General features: G+C 37.7%; 1 protein-coding gene across 7 annotated transcripts in view; it reads left to right on the plus strand.

The window, feature by feature from the left end:
• Nucleotides 1-20,792, plus strand: part of agtpbp1 (ATP/GTP binding carboxypeptidase 1) — a 239,983-nt gene that overhangs the window by 195,187 nt on the left and 24,004 nt on the right. For all 7 annotated transcript variants that reach the window (XM_051928607.1, XM_051928606.1, XM_051928605.1 and 4 more), the window contains one exon: nucleotides 11,550-11,710. In XM_051928607.1, coding sequence (XP_051784567.1) covers nucleotides 11,550-11,710 — 161 coding nt within the window. The remainder of the gene's footprint in view (nucleotides 1-11,549; nucleotides 11,711-20,792) is intronic.

Below are 20,792 nucleotides of genomic sequence, written 5' to 3' on the forward strand. Positions count from 1 at the left end.
TGTTGGTGTGTATATATATTTATCTGTCTGCTTATTTAAAAAGCTACATTTACCCCAGGAGTCAAAAACGTTCTGTCTAGCCCTTGTACAAAAACCTAGACAAAAGCTGGGGTATCACCTTGGTAACCCCATGTACTTTTGGAACTGAGAGGAAAATAGCACGACTTTACAGACAGGAGTCCAATGCAGAACTCTACTTACTTTTTTACTTTGTAAAAAAAAAAAAAAAAAAAATGATTAACTGCTGATGATGTAGATCGTTTTGTCTGTGCTGAAATTCCAAACAGAGAAACCTGTCCTGACCTCATTAAAAAGATTCAGCATATTGGGACTCGCAACATTACAAATATTGTTTTTACAAAAGTTCTGAAATAAAAGTTAAACTAATGAAATAGCAGCAATTCAAAGAAAAAAAATCTTAAAAGTGTGTATCCGGAAAACCAAAAATGGGGGTTGGCGCCAACCCCTGTGTTTGGTTAATCGGATATACAATTTTACATTTTTTTTTCTTTGGAATTGTTTCAATTTCATTATTTGCACTTTTACTTTAAAGCTCCATTAAAAACAATATTTTTTGGAGACACATTGTGACAACGCAATGTATAACTGCCCGTGAGTGAATATTGTTTCTGTTTCTGTAATAAATAATCCGAGTTTTTCTAATGTTTGTCCCTGTGATTTATTGATTGTCATAGCAAAAACTATTCTCACGGTAAACTGTAAACACTTTAATACGAATGGCATATCACAATCTCCTTTGGTGTGTAATGTTATTCGCGGAATATATACATTACCTTTCTTTTTGCCTGTTAAAATTTACATTGCTTCTCCGTGATCATCAATATACACCCGACCAAATTGTGTATTCTTTGAAATTTAACTTGTCGTTGCTTAAACTGTTCCAGGACCACAGATAGCGTATGGTCCATTATTGTGTAAATCCACATTTTGTGCATTGATTGATGCGAATACAAAAAGACTTTGTTGTCTACTGTTTTTTTCTGACCTCAATTTGTCCTGCTATTTTTTTCAATTACACCTGGTTCTGATGATTAATCACCTTTTGTTTGCGGTAATCTTTTCTTTGATACTGTAGCGACAGACATGATAAAGTGTCACAAAATTTTTACTTGAACAATCACCGACTTCCTAACCCCAAACACAACTTTCTAGCACCCTCTCCAACGCCCCCCCTTACCGCATCAATCAATACCCCACCATCAGTCTTCCGTGCTATACTCCGCCCTCCCTCAATCGGACCTAACAGTCACTTAAAACCAAAAAGCCCTCAGTCTGGTTGGGATGCTACAATACTTTATAATTTTACTGCTTTCATATTTTGTGCCTTTCTCTGCATGTGTATCGCGCCATCGTTTGTTTGAGCCTGTCGAATTCCACTGCTTTCATAATCTCTTATCTGCCTTTTTTTCTCTCCAACGCCTTTGGGTCTCTATTCTCCGTATTGTCCTTATACGCTTTATATGTGCTGAGAGCACATGATCTGTGTGTACTACGTGCTTTTATACCACTGAGATTTTTTGATGGGTGTGCTCTTATATAATATCTTTTGTAAGTAGGGCGTGTCTTGCAAGAATCTCATGTTCCACGTCCCCGCAAGACGGCCCTGGGACAATCTCTTGGCACCAAGTCTCATGTTTACAGTCCCCGCGAGACGTACCTTGGCAAGTCTCTTTTGTCTCGCAGGGTCTTTTAAATGTCTTCCGAGAAGATCACGTATGCATAGCCTTGCTTGCTTTTGCTTTCCAGGGTTTTTTTTATAATAGAGAGATAGATTTCTTATGTTGTGACCAATTAAACCACAACTTGTCACAACAAAAGAGCAAGTGATCTCATTTGCAAACAATGCGTTAGTAGACTATCTTACACCAGCAGCACTGCATCAATATTTATGCTTTTGCAAGTTTCCACAGTGCCCCAGAACCAAAATCAGGAGGAACATTGACTCACTGCTATCGGAACAGCAACCATACTTTTCTCATTGTTTTTCAAGTAGCTAATCTATGTTGTGGATATTGAATTTGCTTTTATTTTTCTGTACCTATAAACTCTGTACAAAAAAGGTGGCTTTGGATTAACACATGTGGCTGGATAGGTTTTTAATGAAGGGAGGACTTTACAAATGATACCCGACCTCTTCATAATTAAGTTTATACAAGAAATCTGCAATTCACAAATATTGGTTGAACACCCTTGGAAAATTATTTTTTAGCATGCTCTTTGGCACCGGAGCATGTTTAAGAATAATGTCCGTAAAGCAGAAGTAGTCAATTAAGCCGTTTCCAGTGGTGAGAAACAGACCAGTGTTTGGTGAAGTTTGCGTGACAAAAGCAAGTTGTAAAGTGTATTAAAAATCATGTAAACACCTTTTCTAATGGAAAATTTATTATGACAGCCTTCAGTGCAATGAGGAATTTATTTGATGGTTTCACTTACAAAGAAACATTGTTGTAAAGATTATAGAGATATAGGTCTCTGTAAAAACTATTGAACTGGGATTCAAAATAAGAGAGCAATGGTTGAATTTGTTTTCAGTGTCCATCATGAAGAGAGGTGCGTGTTAATGGTGTGCTAAAGTTTTGCAAACATATTTGGATATAAGAAGACCTTTGCTCGTTAATATCCCTACATGGCTCAACAAGAGGTAAAGATTTAACGAAAACATTTATGGAAAATTTCCAAACTAAACTGTGTGATGTCAACCATTTTGAATGGTCCATCTGCCTTGAAATATATACGCAGTTTCAAACCTTGCCTGAAGAGCTATAGAAGCCTACTACTTCAATATAGTGTGTGATGGCTAAGTTGTGAGAATGTCTTGTAACAGTTTGTGAAGTTATATGCACACTGTCAGAATATTTTTAATTGAAAAGGATCTGCACTCTTCAATCACATTTCAGTCAAGCTTCAGTCCACATGGACCATGTTTTCATTTCTCATCAATATAATTAAATTGAGCTATGTTTATTTTAGTGTGTTTTAGTGGATGGACATTGGAAGACTTCAAAAACTATCATATAAACATTCAGAGCTCTGCACTTTGGACCACAAAATTTTTCTAGCTCTGAGCTTTACTTTAGAAAACTAGAAGGGTGCATGTGATATTTCAGATGTTGGATGTTGTTTCAAGAAAATAAAAAAAAAAAGTAGCTGCCTGAAAAAGGTTGCATTGGCAATCAGTATATACGAGGGGGTACCCAAAAATAACCGGAATTGAAAAAAAAAATGTTTTAATAATTTTTGCTTACTGAAACTTAAGTCTCCTTCAAAGTACTCTCCATATGAATGAATTCACTTGTCCCAACAGTTTTCCCATTTTTTGGAATTGCAGAAGAGGAACGTTATCCAGTGCCTGCAGTTATTTTTCTTTGACTTACTCCACAGTATAAAATGCTTTCCTTTGGGTTATTTTTTTCATATGCGGGAACAAGAAAAAGTCACACAGAGCAGGATCAAGTGACATTTCTCCTCATTTGAAATGAGAAAACCACTCACAGACCTGTGTTTTACTTAAATCTTCTTCTTTAAAAGCAGTTTCAAGTATCACTACAGTTTCAGCAGCTGTTTTTCGTAAGAGAAAACAAAATTTAATGCAGACTCTGTTCTTTATGATCACCCATCACAAAAATCACAGGACATGTTTAATAAGCACCAAGAAAAAGAGCAGAGCAACGCTACTTGGCAGACTGCCACAGAATACTTGTAAGTATGCTACACCTAGTGGCGAAATTCACAACTAAGTCTAGATTACGTGCCAGGTACAGATTCCTGTTATTTTTGGGTACCCCCTCATGCACACTGCAGATAGCTAAACGTAGCTAAAGAGAACGGGGTCAGGGATACATATTTCAGTAATTTCTACAGGTATAGTAACTGCAGCTGGCAGGTCAGGTTGGGGAGCATGCACCAACTACACAACGAAACAGCTTGGGATCCTGGTTGGCGACCCCAAAGGCAAACACGCAGTCCAGTCCCATCCTGCGGAAATTAACCCTCTATCTGCCGCAGCCAGGTGTTATGTGGATGTTCCCTTAGACTAGTCCAGCCACTCGGGTCATCAACAGTGGATCCTGTGATCCGGATCACCCTCAGGGAATCGCACCACATGGCTATATTGCCGTAACTTATGCTCTGCCAAAATACAGGTAATGTGCATCATTCGGGACTCCATGAGCAACTGCTCACTCGACACAGTCAAACCAGCAATACCCAAGGATTCTTTGAAGAGACAACGTACCAAAGGAGTCCAGTCTTCATCTCAGGTCACTGGATAGCGTCCATGTTTCACAACCATATAGCTGCACAGGAAGCAACCAGGTCTTATAGGCTTAGACCTTAGTCCTTTTGCGTAGATATCGGGAGTGCCACACATCCCTTTCCAGCAACCTCATGACCTCCCTTGCTCTCCCAATCCGTCTACTGACTTCATAGGAAGAGTCACCAGAGACATGAATGTCACTGCTGAGGTAAGTAAACCTCTCAAAAAGGTCGACACTCTCTCTGCCGACAGACACACTGCTGATGGCTGTGCCTAAGAGGTCATTAAAGGCCTGGATCTTGGTTTTTATCAAGGACACTCACAAACCCAGACACTCAGACTCCTCGCTCAGTCTCTCGAGAGCCTCGATCAGAGCCTCCATTAACTCTGCAAAGATCACAGCATTGTCAGCAAAGTCAAGATCAGTGAATTTTTCTTCACAAACAGATGCCCCACAGTTGCTGGAACCCACAACCTTGCTCAGTACCCAGTTCATGCAAGCACTGAACAGAGTTGGAGTAAGAACACACCCCTGACAAACCCCAGAATCAAGTGGGAAACACACAGAGGTTCTGTCTCCACTCTGCACAGCACTCACAGTACCACTGTAAAGGCCGACCATGATATCCAGCAACCTTGAGGGGATCCTGTGAAGTCTCACGGTGTCCCACAGGGCAGCTTGATCAACTGAGTCAAGCATATTACAAAAATCGACAAAAGCCGCAAAGAAACTCTGCCAATATTCACGTTTGCACTCCCTGAGAACCCTTAGTGCCAGGACGCGGTCGATGATAGACTACTTGAGCATAAAACCAGACTATTCCGGTTGCTGGTAGTGAGCAAGTGATCACGGATCCTATTGATGACGACCCTAGCCAAGAACCTTACCCTGCACTGAGAGCAGTGTTATCCCCCTATAGTTGTCTCAATCCAGGCGATCACCCTTCCCTTTCCATATAGGGACAAGAAGTCCCATTTTTCCAGTCAGTTGGGATGACGCCGATCTCCCAAATGGAAGGAAACATTGCTTGCAATGCCAGGAGGACAGCCTTACCACCAGCCTGGAGAGGTTCACCTGGATACCACAGATCCCAGCAGCCTTCCCTACCCGCAGCTGGTTCACCAGTGACATGTGCAGTCTCAGTGAGATTGGGTGGTTCACGGTTACTTGGAGGATCAGCCTCAAGAACCGTGTAAACAAAGAGTCAATAATTTTTTTTTTTTTTTGAGCAACAACAGTGTTAATTTTTGTTTCTGTAGCAACTGTAAATTTTCTTTAACAAGTGACACGTTGCTGCAATGGCTAGAGGTGTTAGTCCCTAACTCCAGAGTTGTGGATTCAAGTTCTTGTCAATAAATAAACTCTACTGCTTACTTCAGTACTTCTTCAATAAACCTGAATAGAAAGTATGAAAATGAAAATGACAAAGACCTTCTAAGGACATCAGATAAAAATATATTAAATGATCTGTTCTCCACATGAATTTGATCTCCCTCTGAAAGATTTGATTTTCCCTCTGAAAAATGGAAGCAGCTTCTCCCCCCACCCAGACAATACCTAAAAATGAACATCCATCAAGTGTACTTGAGAGAGAAGCCACTGAGAGGCAAATAAATTCCTAAAGTTCATAGTCTAAGAATGAATTAAATCAGAAAGTCACTATATATCAAACTTTGCCTCATTTTGGCTTGTATGGGAAAGTGTTGAGAAAAGAATAATTACTTAAAAGAAGAATTGCCTTGAGGCCTCTTCAAAAGGAGAGCAGACAAGCTGAATTTTTGAGAAATACCTTGTGGTCAGATTAAACCAAGATGAACATTTAAGATGAAAATTAAAGGTAAGGTGCAAACCTAACATCCCATATCACTGATGTGAACTATGCCAGTAGCAGCATCACACTTTGGGGAAGCTTATTATTAGCAAGGATCATGTAGCTTATCAGAGGCAAAGAAGAAATTAATTTTATTTGCAGTTATAGTAAACTCTAATTGTATTCCCCAGTAAACTTAATACAATAGAACATCTTATGATACTCAAGGCCAGATTAAGAACACCCACAAGTCATGCACGGGGGCCACTGAGAAAAGAAGAGTGTTCGTGGCTCACCTTGCAGAGGAGCTTCGTAGTCGCTTCTTACAAGAAAAGGCGATGGATAAAGCAAAAGAGAGAAGTGTGTACATTGCAACAGCTACACGTCTTAAACGTAGAAAGGACGGTCCTTGGGTGTGTGGGAACTGTTAACATTTGAATCTGATGATTGCATATAGCGCAGAACTGTCCTCTCTGTACTAATTCTTTCCTCTGCATGTCCTGGAGTACAAAAGAAACAGCAACATGTGAAGACTGGCAAGATCAGGGAAAAAAAACGCGGTCACTGATTAAAAGTGCAAGAAAGCATGCGAATGAATATGAATAATGTTGCATCTGTTTTCCGAAATGTACCATACAGGTCATAAAATGAGTTATTCCAAATATCATATATACCTACAGTGGGGCAAAAAAGTATTTAGTCAGCCTATTGTGCAAGTTCTCCCACTTAAAAAGATGAGAGAGGCCTGTAATTTTCATCATAGGTATACTTCAACTATGAGAGACAAAATGAGAAAAAACATCCAGAAAATCACATTGTCTGATTTTAAAGAATTTATTTGCAAATTATGGTGGAAAATAAGTATTTGGTCACCTACAAACAAGCAAGATTTCTGGCTCTCACAGACCTGTAACTTCTTCTGTAAGAGGCTCCTCTGTCCTCCACTCGTTACCTGTATTAATGGCACCTGTTTGAACTCGTTATCAATATAAAAGACACCTGTCCACAACCTCAAACAGGCACACTCCAAACTCCATTATGGCCAAGACCAAAGAGCTGTCAAAGGACACCATAAACAAAATTGTAGACCTGCACCAGGCTGGGAAGACTGAATCTGCAATAGGTAAGCAGCTTGGTGTGAAGAAATCAACTGTGGGAGCAATTGTTAGAAAATGGAAGACATACAAGACCACTGATAATCTCCCTCGATCTGGGGCTCCACGCAAGATCTCACCCCATGGGGTCAAAATGATCACAAGAACGGTGAACAAAAATCCCAGAACCACACGGGGGGACCTAGTGAATTACCTGCAGAGAGCTGGGACCAAAGTAACAAAGGCTACCATCAGTAACACACTATGCTGCCAGGGACTCAAATCCTGCAGTGCCAGAAGTGTCCCCCTGCTTAAGCCAGTACATGTGCAGGCCCGTCTGAAGTTTGCTAGAGAGCATTTGGATGATCCAGAAGAGGATTGGGAGAATGTCATATGGTCAGATGAAACCAAAATAGAACTTTTTGGTAAAAACTGTACTCGTCGTGTTTGGAGGAGAAAGAATGCTGAGTTGCATCCAAAGAACACCATACCTACTGTAAAGCATGGGGGTGGAAACATCATGCTTTGGGGCTGTTTTTCTGCAAAGGGACCAGGACGACTGATCCGTGTAAAGGAATGAATGAATGGGGCCATGTATCGTCAGATTTTGAGTGAAAACCTCCTTCCATCAGCAAGGGCATTGAAGATGAAACGTGGCTGGGTCTTTCAGCATGACAATGATCCCAAACACACCGCCCGGGTAACGAAGGAGTGGCTTCGTAAGAAGCATTTCAAGGTCCTGGAGTGGCCTAGCCAGTCTCCAGATCTCAACCTCATAGAAAATCTTTGGAGGGAGTTGAAAGTCCGTGTTGCCCAGCGACAGCCCCAAAACATCACTGCTCTAGAGGACATCTGCATGGAGGAATGGGCCAAAATACCAGCAACAGTATGTGAAAACCTTGTGAAGACTTACAGAAAACGTTTGACCTCTGTCATTGCCAACAAAGGGTATATAACAAAGTATTGAGATGAACTTTTATTATTGACCAAATACTTTTTTTCCACCATAATTTACAAATAAATTCTTCAAAAATCAGACAATGTGATTTTCTGGATTTTTTTTTTCTCATTTTGTCTCTCATAGTTGAGGTATACCTATGATGAAAATTACAGGCCTCTCTCATCTTTTTAAGTGGGAGAACTTGCACAATTGGTGGCTGACTAAATACATTTTTGCCCCACTCTATGCTTTAGCCACATAGACGTCATTCCAAAAATAGAGGCATTAAATCACGGTTAAGGGCATGCTTAACAAATATTTATCCAAAATGTCTTGTGTGAAAAGCTAGAACAAAATTGTATATAATTATTGATTTAATATCAAAATAGTTTACATTTTTTAAATGAGTAAACATTTTCAGCAATGTAATTTTCTTTTGCTTATGATATGAAAACCTAAAATCACATACTTCCTCTATCCCATTTTAGTATATAGTATTAAAAAAGCATTAAGTAGCATGAATTATTTTCTGCATATTATTTTTAAAACCGCATCATTCCTATTGAAAATGATGGAATGCTTGGATTTATTTAAAATATGCCTCTCTCACATAGCTGATTGTGGTCCATATTTATTTGTTCTTGTAAGCTTATTCAATTAAAAATATTTAACTTAATAATGTTCTTTGGAATACAGTACTACACAAATATCCCATGTAATGAATCACAGCAAGCAATTTTCATAATAGCTAAAGCTGCATATGCTGTACCAGATTTAAGTGCATCTGTGATGGTGTTTGCATTGGCAGTTAGAAAATAAGGGTTACTAGGAACCACTGGAAGAAAGGAATTTAGTATTGATGTGTAGTATCACCACACTACAGTGCTTTCCTCCATCTGTTTCTCATTTATTTTGAAGGACAGAGACTTACTGTACATAGAAATTAATGTTAGAACAACATTTTAACACAAGATTCTTGGAACAAAATATGTGTGTGGGAGTATTTGTGTGTGTGCGTGTGTGTGTGTAAAAATGTAGTACAATTTCTCTTGTTGCTTTCTCAATTTTAATTTGATAAATCTATTTACCCTGTGGTCTGGTTGGAGCCTGTGTTCCGGTCTTTTGCTTTTGAGCAAGGTCAAGTACTGTGAAATCTCTGTAGTGTGTTTACACAGATGTGATCTACATGTCATGATTATATCTCCTGCTTCCAGACATTAGCATCTTGTGGTCTTAAAGTGTTGTTGAGGAGACATCATATATACAAAAACTCTTTAGTTTAACTTATCAGTATATTGTAAAAATATGTGATAATGGTATGATTCCAAAATGTGCTGGTTTTTGTTTTTTGTTTTTTTTTTTGTTTTTTTTTTATATTAATTGGTTTTCAACTGTGTGTGGGGGGGGGGGGTTCTCTTGGCATCAGCAAAGAGTCACATTTTGGGTTAATAAAAAGGTAAATATCAACATTAAATAAATACATTATATATATATATAAATGAAATAAAGTACTTTAAAAATCACATCCATTTTTATTCTGAGACCAAAAGAAAATCTACCCCATCTTGTCACGCTGAAAAATCAGTTTGTGTTTTCTCTGGATTATTGGTCTTCAAAAGGGATATTGCGTTAATTGTGCTATCTAAATAGTAAGATAATGATTTTTTTTTCTTAGTAGTAATAACCACACCTTGGTTTGCTCACTCTCTTTGTCATGGTGACACATACTATTAAACTGAAGCCAGAGCAGCTAAGACTAAGTCAGTCTTTATAGCTGTAAGATGAAACCATTTACAAAAAAACATCTCCAGTGGTGAGCATTCCTTTAAGAAGTAAAGCATCAGTCTTCTGGCTACAGTACCTGGTTGCAAACATCAGGTTGCTACCATTCAACAAATTAAAAACTTTCTAATAAAGTAATTTTTTAAAAGTAGCATTTAAATTTGTATCAGATTGGAAAATTACATGAAATTTACTTTCTTATTTACAAATGATTAGGTTTGGGCAACAGTTATGGTTTTGACTTCTGTTTGAATGTTGCAACAGACAAGTGATAAATGAACAGGGTCCGATCTTGATGCACTTGGGACACTTATACTGGTGCTACTTCACACCAAGAATGCCTCAAAAATGGAGCATCAGTTTAATGGAGTTCAAATTTTTGTGAGTTTGGGTACTTAGTTCACAAAATGGTTGCAATGTTTATGGAAAAAGTCATACCGTAATGTCTAACATGAATGATCTGAGTGATGCAGAGAAACATCATTATACAGCAGTTGCATCATTGATTTTCTTAGTCCTAGTGCTTACAATGCAACTACACTCATAGTGTTCATTGTAATGTCTACCATTGGTTACTCATTGCTGTCAACTGCATTTGGACTGTTTTTTGGCCTTGAACAACTCCCAGCCACTTTAGACTAGTATTATTTAAACTGCCAAATTTTCATTAAAGATTTATCTTTAAGGAAAGGCTATCAGATACAAGAGTTCGTTTTGTGGCTGATAACCATCAAAAATCATACAAGCAAATGGCATGAACAACATTCTTAAAAAGTTACACCTCTTGAAGATAATGAAGCTGGTGTCTAATTCCATCACTTATAATAGCTAATATATTTCATTGTTTGTTAAGAGCAGATTGATGAGCTACTTTCATATATTGAGTACTGGCAGGATATCATGGAGCTGTTTTCTACCTTGATAATCGACAACCTTATGCAGATGCCATCTCCTGGGAGTACCTACATGAAAACAGCACCTTTTCCCTTTGCTGGCAAAACATGTGTGAGACATTTATGACCACCAACTTTGACTTATTCAAGCCTGTTTCAAGAATATGTACAGTACATAGTCATCTGCAAGTTCAGAATGTCAATGACATGCATCATAGGAGCTGCAGAAGTCCATACGATTTCCAGAACTACTTTAAGATACACCAGTGTTCTTAGTCATGAGTCTTTCCCGTGTCCTCAAAATATGTGTAGGCAGAAGAACAAGAGAGATTTTTCTTGATTAAAAACTAAGCTTTTTCTCATGAAGCCTCAAATTTAAATTGAAATAGCCAGTACAGTATATAAAACATAGAAGAAGAAAATTAATTGCACAAATTAATTCTTCCTTCCATAGCAGTTTAAAGTGCTGATTTTTGTATTTAATTTATTAATATATACCTAACTACTACCCTTTTCAAGTCATTTAATTCTTAAATCAGAATTTCACCTCTAACTTGGTTTTCATCACCAGTAATTTTTCTGTTCCTTTCCATTGTCAAGTCTATTTTCACATTTCTGATAGAAAAATCACTAAGTACCACATGCTAAATGCTTCTCATACATTTTTTGCAGCCTTTTTGTTGGTCCTTCTTGCATATTGTAAATGTAATATCTTAATATAATAGACAAAACACTATTGGCTTCAATTTCTAGGGTCTTCAAATTGGAACAAAGGAACTAGAAGAGATGGGAGCAAAGTTTTGTGTTGGGCTTCTGCGTTTGAAAAAATTAACCACGCCATTGGATTATAGACCCAATTCCCATTTCCTAGATATTGACACCGAATTAATTGAGTCCAGCTGTAAAATCACAAGGTAAGCCAGATGATTGATTACATTTTAATATGATTTTATTCAAAATTAATTTTCTTCAAAGGAAATTGATTTTTTCTTTTTGTGTGCTTCATTTTTTCCTCCCCATTTACTATTGCTTGCTTGTGTTTGTAGTTCTGCTGTAGACAGTTATAAAGGTAAATCTAATATGCAGTTTTTTTGAAATCGCAAGGAGGCTATGCAGTTCAGCTACCTGGATGCTTCCTTACTTTCTGATTCATTTAGAAGTGGTGGTTTGGCAATTGTAGATTTAGGAGACAAAATGCGAAGGCATTTTACACATTTTTTTTTTTGTTTAAAACTCTTTAATGACAAATACGTCATTTTGTTTCTGAAATCATTCTGCTTGAACATTTTGGATTAAAATATAAATCAGAAAATGATGTGTAATATAAGTATCTCTTGTAATGCAGCAAGATCTATAAACTTTTAAAAGTCCTTTATACTTTAGCAATACATTTTACTCCCCAATGGAAAGGCTAACGATATAGCAGTCCTTATTTTTTAAATCACAGTACGCTTTTTTTAAACCAACACACAGATACACATTTTATTGTGTATGTGTCATTTTATTTCAGGCACTGTTGTAGTAGTATACTAGTATATACAGTGCATCTGGAAAGTATTCACAGCGCATCACTTTTTCCACATTTTGTCATGTTACAGCCTTATTCCAAAATGGATTAAATTCATTTTTTTCCTCCGAATTCTACACACAACACCCCATAATGACAATGTGAAAAATGTTTACTTAAGATTTTTGCAAATTTATTAAAAATAAAAAAAATTGAGAAAGCACATGTACATAAGTATTCACAGCCTTTGCCATGAAGCTCAAAATTGAGCTCAGGTACATCCTGTTTCCCCTGATAATCCTTGAGATGTTTCTGCAGCTTAAGTGGAGTCCACCTGTGGTAAATTCAGATGATTGGACATGATTTAGAAAGGCACACACCTGTCTATATAAGGTCCCACAGTTGACAGTTCATGTCAGAGCACAGACCAAGCATGAAGTCAAAGGAATTGTCTGTAGACCTCCGAGACAGGATTGTCTCGAGGCACAAATCTGGGGAAGGTTACGGAAAAATTTCTGCTGCTTTGAAGGTCCCAATGAGCACAGTGGCCTCGATCATCCGTAAGTGGAAGAAGTTCAAAACCACCAGGACTCTTCCTGGAGCTGGCCGGCCATCTAAACTGAGCGATCGGGGGAGAAGGGCCTTAGTCAGGGAGGTGACCAAGAACCCGATGGTCACTCTGTCAGAGCTCCAGAGGTCCTCTGTGGAGAGAGGAGAACCTTCCAGAAGGACAACCATCTCTGCAGCAATCCACCAATCAGGCCTGTATGGTAGAGTGGCCAGACAGAAGCCACTCCTTAGTAAAAGGCACATGGCAGCCCGCCAGGAGTTTGCCAAAAGGCACCTGAAGGACTCTCAGACCATGAGAAAGAAAATTCTCTGGTCTGATGAGACAAAGATTGAACTCTTTGATGTGAATGCCAGGCAACACATTTGGAGGAAACCAGGCACTGCTCATCACCAGGCCAATACCATCCCTACAGTGAAGCATGGTGGTGGCAGCATCATGCTGTGGGGATGTTTTTCAGCAGCAGGGACTGGGACACTAGTCAGGATAAAGGGAAAGATGACTGCAGCAATGTACAGAGACATCCTGGATGAAAACCTGCTCCAGAGCACTCTTGACCTCAGACTGGGGCGATGGTTCATTTTTCAGCAGGACAACAACCCTAAGCACACAGCCAGGATATCAAAGGAGTGGCTTCAGGACGACTCTGTGAATGTCCTTGAGTGGCCCAGCCAGAGCCCAGACTTGAATCCGATTGAACATCTTTGGAGAGATCCTAAAATGGCTGTGCACCGTTGCTTCCCATCCAACCTGATGGAGCTTGAGAGGTGCTGCAAAGAGGAATGGGCAAAACTGGCCAAGGATAGGTGTGCCAAGCTTGTGGCATCATATTCAAAAAGACCTGAGGCTGTAATTGCTGCCAAAGGTGTATCGACAAAGTATTGAGCAAAGGCTGTGAATACTTATGTACATGTGATTTCTCAGTTTTTTTTATTTTTAATAAATTTGCAAAAACCTCAAGTAAACTTTTTTCACGTTGTCATTATGGGGTGTTGTGTGTAGAATTCTGTGGAAAAAAATGAATTTAATCCATTTTGGAATAAGGCTGTAACATAACAAAATGTGGAAAAAGTGATGCGCTATGAATACTTTCCGGATGCACTGTACGAGTATATATTTATGAGTGTATTTATATATGTACAGGGGGGAAAATATGTAGGAATATTTCTGACAGAATTAAATAAATAAATACAAGTACTGTAAAATGTGAGCATAATAAATGTGTATCTGTTTATTTAATTTTGTACGTAATATTCCTCCAAACGCATCATTAAATACGGCTTGAAATAAAACTGTCACTTTCACTCATAAAAGTTGTGTTGTGATTGGTGAATTGTCTTCTGTAGATTGCTCCTGCCTAGTTCAATAATTAGTCATATTACCTGGCAAACCTGGCAGACACTAGGCAAGTCACATTGGGCCGTTTAACTTGTGACAGTTTTCTCACAAGAAGCACACTTCGATTAAATTGCATTTGGGTTAGGGGTTAAATCAGTGTGCTCATTATCACAAAACTGCTAAATGTCTGATGGCTAAATGAGATTAAAACCTTTTATAGTGCCTGCTAAATATCACAGATCCATGTGGTAGATAAGAAAGTATCATGTTTTCCACTGATCAGAGCTGTAAAGTTGTTTGAAAAAGTAGCTGTGAATATACAACTGGCTTTAGACTTGTAAAACAAAGGTCAAACATTCAGTTCAAAATGTAAGTTTGCGCTTCTTGGGCTTTCTGTTTCCACAAATTGTCTAAACTGGTACAGGTACAGCTCACCATATCTCGCACTGGCTGATTCGCCATGTGATCGTCTGCTCTGATACACCATAAAGATTTTCAATCTGTTGTACTTTTAAACCGCATAGAAAAGTGTACTATTGACATAACTGGAATGTCAAATGATAGGCATCCTGGGCAGGAAACTTCGTCACCTGAACTGGTGTGTTGCCTATTCCGTTGCACTAGTTCTTTGATGTTTTCAAAAATAGTTTAATCAACATCATGGTCCATAAGGACCACCAACATTGTAATTTCTGCTTTGGCAAAATCCATTTCAATGGTAGTAGTGAGCATTTTTCTAATTAATTTTTGTGCTGTCTCTTTTACCTCCATCTCTAGCAGGGACATATTGAATTTGGTATGAACCCATTAACAGTTGTGTTTGGTGTACTTCTAGATGGGCTTAAAGTTGAGAAGGACAAACAAACTGTGATCGCCTATACTACACTATTGGCATTTAGGCTTATCTTGCTAAACTGGAAGAATCCTAACTCTCCTCTTTTAAGTCAGTGGGTAACTGATGTTTTATACGATTTGAAATTGGAAAAAATCAAATACTCACTTAGAGGATCTGTGCAGAACTTTTCAAAACCTGGCAGGATCTAATCAATAACATTTTAGATTAAGCTCTTAAAGCACAGAGGAAGCAGATTCTCTTCCCATTTCTTTTTCTTCTCCATTTATCTTTATCTGCTAATTAAAATCATCAATTTACTTATTTTTACTAGCTTTAAGTTTTACTCTGTTGGCCATGCTCTGTTTCTCAGGGGTGTGGGTTGATTTGTTTTTCAATCCTATTTTTTGTAAAAATTGATCTATTTGTATGGAATGATTACAATCTATTTGTATGGAATGATTACAATAAAATCAATAAAATTAAAAAAAAAAAAAAAAGAATTGGGTATGAACAGTCTACAGAAAATGATTCACCAGTCAAAACACAGTATGTGCTAGAGCCCACCCATTTAACTTTGACGAGTGACAGTTTTATTTCAAGCTGTATTAAAGGATGAGGAATATTACAGACAAAACTAAATAAACTGTTTGTGAGTTCTGAGAGAAATTAAGTACAGGCTTTCAAGTGTGTGTGTTTTTTTTAACATTTGAATATATGGAAAAGAGATTCACATGTCTATGGTATTAATAGTTTGTGTTCACCTCATGCAACACTGAATTATGGTACTTTATAATAATCTATTTTTAAAAGTCAACAAACATGCAAGTTAAAAAGTAAATTTAGGCAGTCCCTGGGTTACATACGAGATAGGGACTGTAGGTTTGTACTTAAGTTGAATTTGTATGTAAGTCTGAACAGGTACATTATTTTAATAAATGCTATTGTTGACCGACTGTAACCAAGTGCTCTGCCAATGAATGATGGAGTTTCACCACTCTCTGAACTTTTTATTATTTCTACTTTATTTTCCATGGTGATGGTTTTTCTCTTCTTTACTGTATCACCAGCACTTGCATCAAATTTGTGGTTCAGAGACATTCTTGAAGGGTGAAGACAAAAGGTTAAGATAAGCTCTTCTGCACAGCACTGTATACACTATCACAGCAGGAAGGCACCAGTTGTCAACATGTCTGATGTATAGGGTGGTCCAGATCTAATTATGCAATTTTCATTACACTATAACTTTTTCAGTTTATTACATAGAAAATCACCCGAAAAATCCCGGACCATCGAGAAGTGTGCGAACTGACGACATAAAGAATCGTCTTCACGCCGAACTGGAATCGTCCCTGCATAAATCAAAGTCATCTAGACGATCTGGATCTGCATAATTAGATCAGGCCCAACCTGTACTGACAAGAGACAACTTCCTGCTATGTGCGTAATAGTACAAGCAGGCTTGCTATTGAGAATGAATGGGGGCAGCAAGGGGCGGTTCATCACCAGCCCACCTCACAGTCACCTCCACTACAGTATGCTCCCTGCAGTGTCTGCCCACCACCGCAGCCATCCGAGGCACACTACAATGCTATACCCCCCCCCCCCGCTGCCACGTTCACCCTCAATGGCCTCCGTTCAGCCACAACCGGGTCACCGTTTGCAGCATTAACAGCCGCCCACCTAGAACAAACGGGGCAGCCGTATGTGGTGGGTGGGCAGTGAAACTGCTTGCCGCCAGGAGCCGCCCAAGGGACACTACACTGTGCGAGCAATGAAATCGCCTCCGTCCAGCCACCGCTTGCAGCATCCCCAGGCCATATGCTGCCCCATTCATATGTTGTAGGTCGGATGTCCATAACCTGGGGACTACCTGTACATTTATCTCCTCAATGCCTGCTGTTACTTAGATTGATAGATGTGACTACATGCAATTCTTTGTGTGTCATTTTTTTTTATCATGACTAGGAGTTTTTGACTGTTCTTCAAACCCAGAGAAACGTCATTTGTATAATATGTTTTGTTTTTTTTGCCTTTTCAACAGTATGTAATGCTGGGCTTTGTATTAGTCCACACATGCCTCTTTTAATTCCATTTATCAATCTGCTCAAGTATTCTGAATTACTGCAGTCCTAAAAAACCCATTTACATATTTTGCTTTAGTATTATCTTATATATTGTAGATTTCATAGTTTACCAAATGCCCAGACCAAGAACCAGTAGAAGCATAGTACACCATTAATTGTAATGTGTAATAATGTGTTAATCATTTGCCCTTTGTTTGGCACCCCTCTTGCAAATTGTAATCATCTTTACGAGATGCCTAAGCAATTAGGTGTACCAAGCTTTTCCATCCCAAGACATTTCCAGCAATTTCTTTAGTGTTTCATGTGCTACATATAAAGAGCAGTATTTCTGTATTATTTAGTGATTAGGGGTCGATTTTGAAGTGGTGATCAGATTTTCATATATTTAATGTTAAACAGTATAACACTTTTTGGGTATCTTTCATCTGTCTGTAATAAGTGCAATATTTTCTATTTCTTTCCACTATGGTATTTGTTCAGAATTTTGATTTACTGATGTTGATTTTCCCGATAATTGAAGGAAGTTGTCAGTTTTGAAATGAATATTTTCAAAAATGTATTCCATGCTAAAGGGTACAAGTACAGCGGATTCAGAAAGTATTCATACCCCTTCACTTCCTACACACATTTTAGGTTGTATATTTATATATTTGTGCTTTTCTTGTTATAGGTTATTGAGTATAGATTGATGGGAAAAACTATAATTTTATCTATTTAAAATTAAATTTAGAATACAATAAAGAGTGCAGAAAGTGAAGGGGCCTGAATAATTTACGCAGTGGATTTAAAAAGTTGTTTGAGTGCTTTGAACCCTTCTGCTTTGCTTTGAATTGTGGATTGCAGATCAAACTCATTTGTATTTTCCTTTCATAGAAAGATGCTCCTCCTTGCTTTTTTCTGGATGCACTATTATTATTGTGTTTTTACCATTCTAACATAATAATAATAATAATAGTAGTATATTCTCTGTTTTTGTTTCTAGCTTTTTTAGTTTTTTTTTTTTTTTTTAATTTCTTTCCACCATTGATGAACACTGTTACTAGCTAATAACACCATTGATTTTTACCAATATTCTCCAGCTTTGATTGCAACATGACATTTTATTATGGACACATTTTTTAAACAGACACCTACTGATTTTTAATGACAATCTTATAAATGATTCTTCTTTTTCATTAAGGTTAGCGGCCTTCAGCCATGTAGGATCAGGGTTCACAGTCCGCTCAGGAGTTATCGTATATCTGAATAGTACATTAAACATAGAAAATTCAAGAGAGAGAAAAATGTCACTTGGCCCATCTAAGACAGTCTGTGTTAGTGCCAGCTGGATATTTTTGTATGCAGTTGAAAGAAAAAATTCCCTGAACAGGCTATTTGTTCACCTTTGGGAATCCATGGCTAGTTAGTTTGCCTCTCCTGCAGGCTTGAAAAGCTAAGATTCTGTTTCTGTGGGGGTGTTGGTAAGAGTATGGTTTTTCAGTGCTTTGTCATGTGTAACATTTTGGCAGTATTTTAGAAGATTTTATTATCACCAAGGTCAGACTGGTCAAGTCATTTTGTTAATGTTTTTTGTTTAAAATGTTAAGACTTGTTTCAGTTATATTTTTCTTTATGGTTAAATAAAGGTGGTTGTATTAAGTAGAAAAGCCAATCTAAAACTTTCAAAAGCTCTGACAAGTTGAAATCAGTTTGATAACAAAATGTGTGTAGGTTAATTATAACAAAACAAAGAAAAATATATTTCAATGGAATTTAACAAATACTGGTATGTCTAATATTACAAAAATGTTTGTTTTACCAAAGGTTAATTTACTCCGAGATGGGAATGTAACTTATTGTAGCTTACAGTTTTGTTTTGTGGGATTTTCTTTTTAAATAACTGCATTTGATATTAGGAAACTTAATTAATTTTTGCATTGTTAGGAAATTGATTACATTTTTATAGTAAATGTTGAATTTTTTGTTTTCTTATCCTTATTTTTTTTCTGGTATCTAGGTTTCCCTACATACAGATCAAGAATAACATTTAAACACATTTAATTTCTCCATTGTTATTTGGGTTGGGAAATTCACAGAAAATGCTACTAAGTGCAAGAATCTTAAACTGAAATGAGTGATTGTATATTTACAGTGTGCACACTTTTAATCTTCTGAAATATAAAACATTTTAACCAAAGCAAAAATTTGTCAGTCCTTCCCAGTAAACTTTCAGATATAATTCTTCTATCAAATTTGGAGCTTTGGAAAATCATAGGTTGTTTTTATGGATTGTTATATAAACTTTCCTGTTGGTTACCTTTTTCTTTGAATTTAGTGAATGATGTCACCTGGACTACATACCCTTCTGTAAAATATTAATTTATAATAAAAAAAAGTTAGGTGTATACAATACCTTAACAAAGTTACACAACTTCAGTTTAGAAATGTAAGTGATAAAGAAGTGTTTGCATAAATGTTTTCAGTAGTTGAAGAGAAATATATACTGTATCAAAAAATGTTTTCCCTCTATGAGTTTCTACAATTTTTGAGGATTTTGTTCATATTTTTCCACTCACTTTAATAGTAAAGGTTGAATATCCCTAAACCAAAAGTCCAAAATCTGAAACTTATTGAGTGACAGAATGATGATGAGGAGGGAGTGAGCAGCACAGTTTAACACTAGAGTCCCTGAAGCCTACGAAAAAACTCATAATCCTGGGCCACCTTCAGTTCCTTCGCACCTCTTCATTAGCATCTTTTGTTTTGCAAATGTGTCAATTAGCACAAGCAGCAAGCAGAATACTATCCCATCCCCCCACTGCTGCAGCTCAACTTGGGCAAAAGTTTCTCCCAGCTCAAGTCTTGTTTATCTGGGTGTCAGGTGCCTGGACTTGTATAGGGTAAATAATATATTGTTTTTACCCGAGTTGAGCTGCGGTGGTTGGGGGATGGGATAGCAGTCTGCTTGCTGCTTGTGTGATCGACACATTTGCAAAACAAAAGATGCTAATGGAGTGGTGTGAAGAAATTTAAGGTGGCCTGGGATTATGAGTTTTTTCGTAGGCTTCAGGGATTCTTTTGTTAAAAGTACTATGAGGCACAGTATAGAGCAGGGGTGGGCAGATTCAGTCCTGGAGGGTCGCAGTATCTGCAGGTTTTTGCTCCAACCCAATTGCTTAATAAGAAGCCCTTATTGCTCAAGTAACACTTCAGCTTCACTTTAGTTGTCTCACTCGTTAAGATTTTGAACCCTTATTGCTTATTTTAGTCTTAAACAGTTGTATTCTTGGTTTTTAATTGCTCCTAATTAGCAATACCACGCAAATGACAAAGAGGCCAGCATTTCTCCACTTAGCTTGTTACCATTTACACCTGTGTGTATTTATCATGCACTATTTGGTTTAATTAAATACTTGGAAGGAAAGTGAAGAGAAAAAAGTGAAGCACTGAGAATAACTCATCGGTTTTGGACTTCAAATAATTTGGATGATATCCTTAGAAAGGAAAATAAATCTAGGATATGAGAATGACCTGACATGGCAGAGTTAAAGCACTAGCAAGCCATGCAATTAAATAATTGACAAGGATTGGTTTTTAATTAAGCAACTGGGTTGGAACAAAAACCTGCAACCACTGCGGCCCTCCAGGACTGAATTTGCCCACCCCTGGTATAGAGGGAACGTAA

The sequence above is a fragment of the Erpetoichthys calabaricus genome, chromosome 5, assembly GCF_900747795.2.
Source record: "Erpetoichthys calabaricus chromosome 5, fErpCal1.3, whole genome shotgun sequence".
In the NCBI taxonomy this organism is placed as follows: domain Eukaryota; kingdom Metazoa; phylum Chordata; class Cladistia; order Polypteriformes; family Polypteridae; genus Erpetoichthys; species Erpetoichthys calabaricus.